This window comes from Lepidothrix coronata, unplaced genomic scaffold, assembly GCF_001604755.1.
Source record: "Lepidothrix coronata isolate B3197 unplaced genomic scaffold, Lepidothrix_coronata-1.0 Scaffold94, whole genome shotgun sequence".
In the NCBI taxonomy this organism is placed as follows: Eukaryota; Metazoa; Chordata; class Aves; order Passeriformes; family Pipridae; genus Lepidothrix; species Lepidothrix coronata.
Window position 1 is genome coordinate 1862115 of NW_016690274.1, and position 12284 is coordinate 1874398.

Sequence of the window (12284 nt, forward strand, 5' to 3'; positions counted from 1 at the left end):
GATTCAAAATTAAATCTAGGTGGCTGCAACAGTGTTATCACTATTTCTGTATGGAAAAATGGCATAGTTAAATTTACCCTGTTTTGCAAGTTATTGTTCCTGTTTGTTAGTAGGTTATGCCTAAGGCTGTATGTCATCAGAATAACCTTTTAGTAGTTTTTGAGGTAGGTTATTTGAAAAGGAAAAATTGTATTGAAACCAGGCAGTTTTAAGCCTATACTAGTGTTAAGACATGCTTTCTTTACCAAAAAAAAAGAGGTGTTTGCATTTCATTATGGTCATTCCTGCCCTAGGCAATTTGTGACATTCTGTGTGGTGTCCGTTGTGTTGTTATTTCTAATGCTTTCAAAAAATCCTTTAAGTAGTTTAACATAAAGTAACATAAGCAAAAAGTAGTTTGTTTAAGGGTTTTTTCTAAGCATCATTGCTATTACATAATTACTTAATTCAAATTCTATGTTATATGGCATTGAAACAAACTGGCAGTGTGTAATGTAAAAGTGTCTTTTAATCATGATTGAACAGATTGCTACTGTATGAGTGGCTCAAAGAAGATAAAATCCATAATATGAATAATGTTAGTCAGAGGAGTCCTGAAAAATCTGCTGCAGCAAAATATTTTTTCAGACTAACAATAACACATAAAAGTTTTTGCACCTAATACATTTGAAATGTCCCTAGACTTAATTTTACAGGGCTTCCCTGTAATCTGTAGGTGCAAACAGATTTCTGTAATGTTAATATAATCAAGCTGTTATTAGGGTCTAAAACTCTGTTGTTCATAGCCAACACCCACTTGTAGCTTCATTTTTTTCAAGATGGATAGTGTGCTTTTTCTTCCTGACAGCTCAGTTACTACAAAAAAGCAATATATCTTTTATCTCTTTTTACTGGCTCAAAACCACGATATAGATCTTCAAAAATCAATGTCACAGTTTTGCAGACTTTTTCAGAAAAAGAAATATGAAGCAAGCACAAAGTTGCTTGTGAACAGCAGACACATGAGCTTAATCCGTGGTGCTTACCCTTTTGCTATTCTTACTAAGTGTGTTGATCGGCTTGCTAGACTCTTGCTAATGTTTCTTTTTACTTTTGTTTTGCATAAAGGGATATTATTTATTGCAGAGTTAATATTTTACAGTGAAAAATCTGCTCAGTGAGCATTTTTATCTCTGTAATGTGGATTGTGATATTTTGTAAACATTCTACATATGTTTTCAAGTGTATAATTTTTACTTTTCCTGGACATTCAGTATTATACTGATAGATTATTACAAATTGTTTACTATGTATATTTTCAAGCACCTTCATATATATATATATATGTATTCAGAAACGTAATCCGGGGACATCCCTATTTCCCACTTCCAGGTCCCTATTCAAATCTGTCTTCATTTTCATGTGATCTGTTTCTTAAGTTTATATTGTATGCTTCTTCCAGACTGGCACTTTAACCAAACTAATCTGTACATGCCAAATGCTCTGGCCTGCCTGCACTGCAGAGTCTCTGCTGTTAGTCTAAGAGGACTGTCTGAGGAATTTAGTTCCTAGTGAGGCAGGGAGCCAAGTCTGCACTGCTCATTATGCTGGAGTAGCTGGCAGGATTCGACAGTGGAGATGCTGTGGACATCAACAAGCACCGTTTTTGTTGGAATACTTATCACACTTCTCCAAGTGACGAAAGCAAAGCCAACAAAAGAGCTTTTTTTGTTGTTGTTGGCTTAGCTGTCTCCAAAGAAAGAGTCTTTCCAGTGCAGCAATGACAGGCAGTAACCCAGTTACTCTCACAGGATTGTGAGCAGCTGTACTTTTACATTATGAAGTCATCTGTGAAAGAGTTGAAGGTGATAAAAAGCTATGTGTGTAAATTAACTTTCTGGATACAGCTCAAAACAGTTTTTATTGAACATGCTAAACTCAAGTCAACAGGCCAATTTTATTTATATAAACATATATCATTTGCTGTTCCCTAATTATATGTACTTTCATATGTATGCAGCTAATTGACAAGAATATAGCTCATTTATTGAAATGAAATTTATATTTCAAAATGTGCTTTGAGAACATTTTGAGCTGAGAAAGTTGAGGCGTCCAGAAGTTTTATCTCTAGAAACTCATAATTTCAAATAAGTGTCTCTAGATTTGACTGCTAAAATACTCTTGATAAATATGCATAGATCATAAATTAGTTCAAATTTAAACTCTGATAAATTTTGATTCAAAAGATGTATTTTTTTTTTACACATACTCACCAATATTCTTAATTTCTTTTGTTTTAACAGGAAACATTGGATGCTCTAGTAAAGTCTGAACATATTACAGATGAGATCAAAAGTCAGTTGAATGATCTTTGTAGATTTTCCAGGGATCTGAGTACTCATTCTTCAAAAGTTTCAGGATTGATTAAGGAGTATAACAGGTACACATTCATCTTGTTTATATTTAATCCCATGTGTGTGTGGCAGGATGTGAGCCGTCGTTTAGGGAACCATTAATTAGAATTTTAGAATTAGAAGTATGCAGTGATTAGAATCATTATTTTAATTTTGGTGTCAACAGAATTTATAAAAAGTAGTAAGTTGGATTTTTTTTTTTTGTTCTTTGTTTTTTTTTCTCTTAAGCCAGGCTTTACCACTAAACTCAGGTGAAACTAAATGTATGTCCATACCTGACCTATTTCAGAAAGAGTACTTGTAAAAAACTGTGAGGTAGCAGCATGTCTTATTTGTCTGAAGAAGGAACAAGCTCCACCACCTAGTTATATACTTTTCTTCATTTTGTCCTTCAGTTTACTTTTCCTTGAAACAGGAACTAGCTAGGAGAGGTAGCATTTGCTTGCTTTCTGTCTTTCAGGTCACTCTATCTAATTTACTTTGGAATGTGACACCTGCATTTCAGACACAGGATTCTGTTGTTTTTTTGCAGGGGATTATAGCTTCTGCCTTCTGTAGCTGCAGAAGAAGGGTGTGATGTCTCAGATTGATCTCTTTTAACATTGTGGACTTAACTGAGCCACAGAAATAATCACTGTGGTTCTGCACCCTGTCCCCATAGAGAGAAAAGGGCTTGCAGAGTCTGTTCAGGCTTTGGTGCTCTGAGTCACTCTCTGGAAACACTTATACCTGTCATATCTGTGACAGTTATGTCCCAATTTACATGCTTCACTTTTAAGAACTGAAAGCTTCTAGTGGATTTCCTGGTGCTTCAGTTATGTGCATAAATTTGGTAGGAGGAATCCGGGTTAACCTAACCTTACCATTGTATTTCTGAGAACTAAATAATAGCATTGTCACCTAACAGAGTCCTACCTTTCCTCACTCCCTCCCTTGCTCTCTTCTTCTCCCCTGATGTGATAAACCCAGTCTCTGCCTGCAAGCTTCAAAAGGATGTCAGAGCAAAGAGCAGATCTTGCAGCAAAGATTTCGGACGGCTTTCAGGGATTTTCAGCAGTGGCTGGTCAATGCAAAAGTCACCACTGCCAAATGCTTTGATGTGCCTCAAAATATCAGTGAAGCTTCAGCAAGTCTGCAGAAAATACAGGTAACTCTATGACAGTAAATTCATTGGGTCTAAGGAAGACCCAATGAATTTCATATGCAACTCAGATTGGATTGTTTGATTAATTACTATTTTTTGTTGATGTTGTTATTGTTAACACTGAAGGTGACTAATTGCAAGGAAATAAACACTCTTTTTCTTTACTAATCTATATTGTTTAGTTTAATTGTTGGGCTACAGTAGTCATCTCTCATAGTAGCTTTGTAGTTTTAACTGTCTGTTTCTTCTTTGCGATGGGAAAAATTATGTTTTGAGTGGGATACTACTCTAAAATCAGAACGATATCAGAATTGGGTCTTAGTATCTGGAATTATTTCACAGTTATGTGAATATATTTCCTCATGTATGGAAGTGGAGCCCTTATGGTACAAGACCAGAGTTAAATTCTGCGCAGTGCAAGTGGGCATTTAAAAAGTGTCTTTTTCACATAAAGCTGAAATAAGTCCAAACAGTTCTGTAGAAAGGAGTGTCAACTGGAAGTTTATTTTAATAAATCAATTGAAAGAAATACTATTAATAGAATAGAGCTCTAATTTTAACTGAAAATAGCAAAGTAAGAATTATATAATGCAACTGTTATACCTTTAGTTAAACAGTGTAACAGAAGAAATTAATATCTGTTTCTCAGAAAATAGCAAAAGTCAAATCACTTCCTTCTCCTTTTGGTAAATTCACTTTCCTTTGCTAAAGTGGTTTACTTAAAAGAGCAAAAACTGATATATTAATATATCAAATATTTCACTTCAGCATAATGAGAATATCTTCAGAGAAAATATCAGGGGGAAAAGTCCTGGTAATTTTTTACATTGAATATAAATGTTTTAGCAAAGTTGCAGGTTTTTTTCAACAGAGGTAAATTTTTTTTCTTTATCACTGTAGCCCCCTCATAGCATAAGACCTTACCTTGTTCTCCTTCTTCCTGAAAGGAAGATGAAATTTCATTATAGATGAAATAAACTTTTTTTGGACTCCTTTAGGACTTCTGGTGATGTCTTAGTAACCTAGATAAACTTTCTTTTTTTTGAAAGTTAATGTTCTGTCTGTTAGCACATTTGACATAATTAACATACAAGGCAAGTATATCTTAAATTTTAATATAGCCAGAACTTAATCCATGTTATCTCAAAGCTAACAGACCCTTTGCATTCTCTACTAAGACCTCTAGTGTAACACAGAATCAGAACCTGACCTAGTAGTTCTGGTATCAAACCTGTTACTCTTGAGCGTGAATGTGACACCTGCATTTCAGACACAAGATTCTGTTGTTTTTTGCAGAGGATTATGATTATGGATATGAAACTATTTGTGTATTACATAATCATAATAGTAACAGTTTAAAATATTGCTGTTCAAGACTGCTAATTTCTTTTGAGTCCTAAGTGCTCACAAAGTTTTTTGGTAGTTATAAAAACATTGTCCCAATAAACTAGAATTTAAAAATCTGTCTCTTTCCTTACATATCTGTATAATTCTTGCACATGCCCTTTTCCATACACTTCTTGCTCTCCAGTATCATGCAGGATTTCTGTTAAAATAAGAATACTTTCAAACAGGGAAGATAAATTAAGGATACAGAGGTATAAACCACACAGATTGGACATTGCTCAGGATCTAAGCATCAGCCCACACCCCCACATGCTTGTGGGAAGGCCAGCATAGGTGGAGCTTACCCATGGGCAAGGCTTCAGTCCTTTGTGTGCCTCTGAGTGGGCCCCTGTGTTACCTCTGCCAGGATACTAGTTCGCTGAAATGAAACTTTGGTCACTTTCTGTACCATGGATATTTAAAGTATAATAGCCAAGTAAATGACCAGTAACTGTCTCAGGAAATACAGAACATACAGGTGATCCTAGAGTCTTATATATACATTATTTAGACGTAGCATTTCTGGATTAAGTAGCTGTTATCTGTAAATCCAATCAATACAAGTAATATTGAAATAGAATATACTGAAAGATGTGTTAGCATGTTAACAAGCAGAAACAGTAAACTCTTATCCCTCATAAATTTTCTGGGACCTTGCCTTTATTGGGACCCAAAGTTCACCAATTAGCTTTTTTTATTACTATTTTTAGGAATTCTTATCGGAAAGCGAGAATGGGCAACAAAAGCTAAACCTGGTAGCATCCAAAGGAGAACTGCTGTGCTCTGTTTTACCAAAGGAAAAGGCTAAAGTTATCCAGGACAAATCTGCTACTGCTAAAGAAGATTGGAAAAATTTTATCACCACCCTCCACCAGAAGAAATCTGCATTAGAGGTATTGAACCAGTGGGGAAAGACTGGATCTAAATTTCCTCTTTGCTTCTGTTTCAAACAGCATAGCTTAGATTTTGTGTATAGCTGTAAGTTTTTATGATGTGACAGAATTAATATGTAACTATTTTCAAGAAGTCTTATTCTTCTGCTTACACTTTACTTTTGTTTGCTTCTATTTTTATGACCTGAATCCACTTTGATTTAAGTGAAATGTTTTATGGAGAAGGCCGTTGTTCAGAATCAAAGCTGGCAACTGCTCAGATTCATCAGAGTCTCATCAAATGTACTGGGTTACTAAAACACATTTTCTTTTTGAAGAACTATTTCTGCACAGGTTTCTGACACCGTTGCTGATTGAATAGTCCCAGAACAGTGTGTAAATGTTGTCTTTCTTATTGCAAATAGGTAAAATGTACCTATTTATTTGAGGAACTTTTTAAATAAATGCCAGCATCTTTCTCTGTTCAGAACTCACAATTCAACCAGCTGATTGAGAATATCTTAAAATCATAATCTTTTTTAAGGTCCTAGGTTTTAAGGCTGAAAGATCTTAACTGGAATTCCCTGCATAGCACAGGAGAATTAAAGTTCATAGGCATTCTTGTTCCAAACCAATGCTGCATAGACTGCTGAGAAAAAGTTTAAATACATTTAATGTGTTATGTAGGAAAGCGCTTCAAAGAAAATTCTCGAGTAGCAGGGACTTACCTTTCTTCATATCAGGGTTACCATGGAAAGAGGATGTTCTTAGAGGTTAGTCTTTTTGAGTCAAACATTTCCCAGTCTCATAGGCTTAGTTTTTCATTCTGATGTTCAAGTGATAAGGGTATATCTAAAAAGAAAACTAAATATGGCTGGGGTTAAAAAATAAAATAACTAGGGCACAGGAGCTATGCTGTTCGGGATTCTGTTCCATATGCATTATTTCTGATGTTCTTTTTTTAACTAATGCAGAAAAAGCCTACAAGAAAAATATGCAGACATTGAAGGAATGCCTACATACGCCTTTAAGGCACACATTTGTATGACCAAAATGTTACAGTATAACCAGAAGTGTTCCCCCAGATTGGGTTGAACTTAGTCAAACATCACCTAGAAATAGTGGCAGCCCATTTAAGGAGAGGTCAATGTGAATGACTGCAGTCAGATAACTCATATCCAAAATCAGCCTTTCTTCAGATTGCCTTAAGTTATGTTAGTTATGCTTAGATTGAGTCAAATCTCCTAAGATCTGTAAAGCTTTCCATTCAGAGGAAATTTGCTTCAGCCTCCCCTTAACCATGCAATACACTGTTGCCTCTGTTTTGCTTTTTGAAAGTGTGCCCTCTCAGACTTTTATTTCAGTATGTGTGGGATAGGAAGAGGCAGGGCTGATGTAATTTGTTTGAAGAGCTGTCTATAATTTACCTGCAATTACGTATCCTTTTTGTGTACTTAATCTCTGTCTTGTGCATTAGTTATGTCCAGTGCACTGAGAATGTTCATAGATATTTGCGTGTCTTCCCAGAACTTAAAGATCCAGATGAAGGACTTTGAAGCTACTGCTGAGCCTTTGCAGGAGTGGCTGACCTCAACTGAGAAGATAGTACAAGGAAGTAGCAGTCGGCTCCATGATCTTCCTTCCAAGAGGAGAGAACAGCAGAAGTTGCAGGTGACTTATAAGTGTGTTTACCACAGCCAGACTTTCCTGTCCCATCCTCCTGGCCTCATTGTTTCCTTACACAAGCTTCATCATTCTAGCATCCTGACCTCTAAATAAGATGAGAACTGGTTTCAAGGTTTGCTGTTGATGATCCTGTTCCATCAAGTTTTGCATCTCCACGTTTCTTTGACATACTGCTTCGCTGTTGTAACCGTATGGCGTGCCTTTCTCAGCAAGCTTGCCATATGTCACTTCTATTTTTCATGGTGCCTTCATGCTTCTCTATTTCCAGCTTACTTGCACCCAGTCTTAATATTACCGTGCTTCTGCTTTACAGTCTGTCCTTGAGGAAATAAGCTGCCACGAGCATCAGCTCAACAGGCTAAAAGAGAAAGCTCAGCAGCTGTGGGAAGAACAAGCTGTCAGCAAAAGCTTTATGCGCAAAGTGTCTCAGTTGTCTTCTCAGTATCTTACTCTAAGCAATCTGACAAAGGTAATGCACCCAGTGTATGTGCTTTTAAGCAATTCCTTTGATGTATGTAGGGAAAAATAAAGACTGAAATGTGAAACAATGCAGTTGTCTTGCTTGTGTGCTCTGTGGTGTCTGATCTGTCTTTCACATTGACTTTTAGGAGTGGAAAGTAAGAACTGTCAACAAAATGTAACTGATTTTTTATTTTTTTATTTAAAAGTGTGTTGATTAAGAAGTAAACCTCACCTGATTCTATAATAATCAGATTTGATCTTGATTATTTTAAGCATTGAAGACATTTTATTTTTGTAATAAGTGGCACCTGAAAGGAGTATATTTCAAAAATGAGGGAAGGGTAGTTTTTTTAGAAAATACATAATGCAGAAAAGTTATTATTTCATCTCATCTATAATGATGATTATTTGCATTGTAAGTATCTTCATCTAAAAGTAATGGATTGGTCTTCTAGAAAAGATACCTCCTAGGCTGCTTTTGAAGATTCAAGGGCAGGCATAGGCCAAATTCTAAAGCATCAGGCCAAGAACCAAGAGTTTAACCTAACTGTCTTTTTTGAGTGGTACTTGAGTGGTACACACTTGAGTGGTACACACTTCATCACTTCTACCATCTCTATTGTGTAGAGAGATAAGAAGGCTTTCATATTAGGACTGTTACTTTTTGCAAAGTTAACGTCATGAAGGAGGCTTGATATGGAATTAGGCTTACAGTTGCTACAATAACAAGAATGATTAAGGGTATAGGGAATATGTTTTAGAATAACTATTCTATTCAGAAAGTATTTATGTTTGGGGGATTGCTACTTTTTTGATTTCTACATTTGCTGTGGAAATAACAATTATAAAGCATATCTGTGACTTCATAAAAATGATTGCATGCATGACCATAATAAATTTTCATGTCTGCAATGAAAATAAAGAAGCGAAATATGCATGAGTTACTAATATAAGCTTATGTGAACAGAACTTGTAGGAGATTACAGGATAAGAAGGAATCTAAGACAGAGGACAGATGATCCAACCTGTGAGAGAAATCCTGAAATTCTTTGGGTAGCTGTGGAAGCTTGAGAAAGATCCCTCTCAGAAACTTCCTAAGCCTGTTACACTGACTTGACTTTACTTCTGTCACAGTGTGAAATACACTCTGCTGTGTATTCCTGTTCAGCTCAAGCCTTTTAGCAATGTAACTTGAGCATTTCTTTTTGATTTGTGTGAGTGTCAGTGATTTTTCAGAAGAATAGTTATACCAGTGGGAGTCATTGAGGAAAACAGGTCTGTCTTTTCCAAATATTAACAAAGTAATGTAGGTGCAGTGGCATAGCTTCACAGGCTTAAGTCTTTCTTGCGCACTGGCAGATTTCGCAAGTTATCTTCCAGTGCAACAGTGAAATGGAGTTTAAGTGTGATTTACCAGATGTTTAAGAAAAAACAAAACCAGAAAACTGAAGCTTTAAATTTAGAAAACAAAAAAAGCCATTTCTGAATTTTTTCATTTGTATTTTATCTTTGGACAATGCATTAGTGTGTGCTTGTATGCAAAATGCATTCAGTGCTCAAGTAAGTGTACTTGTAATTATCAATGTATAAAGCAGATTTCTGAGTATTGTTTAAGAGACTCGTTCTGAAGTCCATAAGTAGATATGGGGAATAGGCAATCTTTTAAATACTGTTGGTGCTAACTGCTATATGAATTGCAGGAGAAAATTTCCAGAATGGATAGGATCGTAGTAGAGCACCAGCAGTTCTCACACAGTGTCAAGGACCTCCAGGACTGGGTTGCTGATGCAGTTCACATGCTGGATTCCTACCGTCATCCCACTGCAGACAAAAGCGTTCTGGACAGCCGGATGTTAAAACTAGAGGTATGGAAACAAGAGTCCAAAACCTGCTCTTTTTAGATCTATAAGAAGAATACAAATATAAGATACTTAGTTGTTGCATATTAATCTAATGACTGTTGTTCAGACACTGATTTTCAATTTATTGAAAAATAACTCCTTGTAGCAGAAAGAACTCATTATTAGAACTGCACAGCTCCAGGAGCTAAGTCTCTAGGCTGACATTGCTGACAGTCTACTAACTTTATTTGTTGATAACTTTAAGTTGCAAATAAATCCTAGATTGGTAGAAGTGTATTTTAGCCTTGTAGAAGAGCTTTGTCATTACATCGTTTTCTCTGTGAGTATATCCTCCTGTTTTCCATCTAAATGACATTTCCTTTGGAATGTCAGCTTTTCCACCTGGCAGTACTTTCTCTGATACACTGTAAGTACCTGCACAGATTCCATGAAAACTTCCCTGTCAACTAATATTTTTTTTAATAGCCTGAACCTACCCTTTGAAAGTCACTTTTGCCTTGTCGAAGCCCAGCTGTGACCCCACTGTCCCTCTTCCAATTGACTGTACCAGCTGCTAAATGTGCTCAGCTCATATTCCTTAAAGCCAGTTAGAATATTCATGACCAGTTAATGATAAAAATAAAATAATATCCACTCACTTTTTAGAACCTGCTAGCAGTGAAACAAGAAAAAGAAATCCAAATGAAAATCATTCTGACAAGAGGAGAATCTGTTCTACAAAATACTTCTCTGGAGGGAGTACCGGTGATTGAAGGGCAGTTGCAGAACTTGAAGGACAGCTGGGCTTCTCTTCTATCTGCTTGTATCCAGTGCAAGAGGTAAAAATGGCATGAGGTGCAGAATGACACTTAGCAACAAAGCACCACCTAAACTTGAAAAGTAATTCCCGCAATTTTATTATTACAAGAGTCAAATTCGTGTAAAGTGACTGCATGTGCCAAACACTGCAGGTCTAGAGGCCATAAGTGGCATATTCATTTGAAGTAGAAAAGGGGAGGAATCTAACCCTTATTGTCAATATACTCTTAAAACTGTATTCCATGTTCTTAATCTTTTTGTATATTTTACTTCGTGTTGCACTTGATGCCGTGAAATCTTCTCAGAAATAAGAAGATCTTGTCATGGACATTAATGGTTGCTCTGTCAAGATCCTATCTGGTTTTCCACTTGCTAGCATTTCACAGAACATACTGTTATAGCAGTGTCCAATAGTGACACTCCTAGTGATAGAATAAAAAAATATAGGGAAAAAATGTAGTCTTCTTTGATGGAGCATCAATAGTTGCAAATATTTCAAGTTAAAAAGCCAAAGGTAATTAAACATTAGAATGCAGTAACTTTGGAATGTATGCAAAGGGACAGAAAAATTCTGATTCTGCGTCTTATTTTTTCAGTTGCAATTATTTTACTAAACCTAGAATATATCAGCTAACTTACAAACCTCCTTAACATTCCAGGTTTGGAAAACTTAATTTCTCTTTATTAGCCAAACAATGCTTCTAGTTAAAACCTGTAGGATTTTAACAGACTGCTTAGTTTCTGATACATCTTTCTCATAATTATAGTCTAGAATATCTTTATTTGACTATATCTCACTGCTTAAATAGCATGGGAACCTCCACTATCACAACAAATATGTATTTTTAAATTACAGTCAGCTGGAAGGAGCTCTATCCAAATGGACAAGTTACCAGGAAGATATTCATCAGTTTTCCAGATGGATGGATAAAGTAGAAGCAAGCATGAATGCTTCTGAAAGGCAGTATGCTGAACTGAGGGAAAAAACAGCTGCCCTCAGCAAAGCCAAGGTGTGTTTGACTTACAACAAACCAGCAACAAGCCCATGTCACCTTATAGGCAACAAAAAGCCTGTGTAACTGCAAGATTAATCCATGGTCTTGTTTTAATGCTGGCCTTTGTGTGTTCTTCTCTCTCTATTTTGCAGCTACTCAGTGAAGAGGTGTTGAGTCACAACAGCCTGTTGGAGACCATTGAAGTGAAAGGAAGTGGGATGGCTGAGCATTACATTGCTCAGCTTGAACTCCAGGACCTTCAGGAGCGGTATAAATTCCTCAAAGAAAGAACAAGGGTACAGTTTTTCTTGATAGCACTCCTTGTTTAGTTGGCAAAAGGAAAAATTGTTTTCCTTTATCATTTATTTTACAGTTAAATGAGGAGTAGGAGTTTAAATGTGGCTGTAACAATGTAACAGAAAGCTATTAGGGCAATTAATAAATATGTCTTCAGGTACCACTGAGCTGCTGATCTTTTCAGAAAGGTTCTAAAAATCTGAAAAAAAATCATCAAGGAGGTAGTCCATATCAAAATTTTCATTGACTTCAGCACAGGTGTGGCTTTAGCCATTGTGACTGAAAAGTTGAAAAAATCTTTGAACCTGTGATTCGTGTATGTTTGCAATAAATGTTACCAGTCAATGTGATTCACAGACAGTTGACAACTACAGAGGCTTATTATTGAG

At 36.1% G+C, this 12284-nt stretch overlaps 1 protein-coding gene across 9 annotated transcripts in view; it reads left to right on the forward strand.

Annotated features, from left to right (window-relative positions):
* SYNE1 (spectrin repeat containing nuclear envelope protein 1) overlaps positions 1-12284 on the forward strand; it is a 306473-nt gene that overhangs the window by 142444 nt on the left and 151745 nt on the right. For all 9 annotated transcript variants that reach the window (XR_001875992.1, XR_001875991.1, XR_001875994.1 and 6 more), the window contains 9 exons: positions 2283-2419; positions 3363-3540; positions 5634-5816; positions 7323-7466; positions 7795-7950; positions 9644-9808; positions 10451-10623; positions 11460-11613; positions 11751-11894. Coding sequence is in view for 1 of the 9 variants with exons in the window: in XM_017821972.1 (XP_017677461.1) it covers positions 2283-2419; positions 3363-3540; positions 5634-5816; positions 7323-7466; positions 7795-7950; positions 9644-9808; positions 10451-10623; positions 11460-11613; positions 11751-11894 (1434 nt within the window). In the remaining 8 variants the exon portion in view is untranslated. The remainder of the gene's footprint in view (positions 1-2282; positions 2420-3362; positions 3541-5633; positions 5817-7322; positions 7467-7794; positions 7951-9643; positions 9809-10450; positions 10624-11459; positions 11614-11750; positions 11895-12284) is intronic.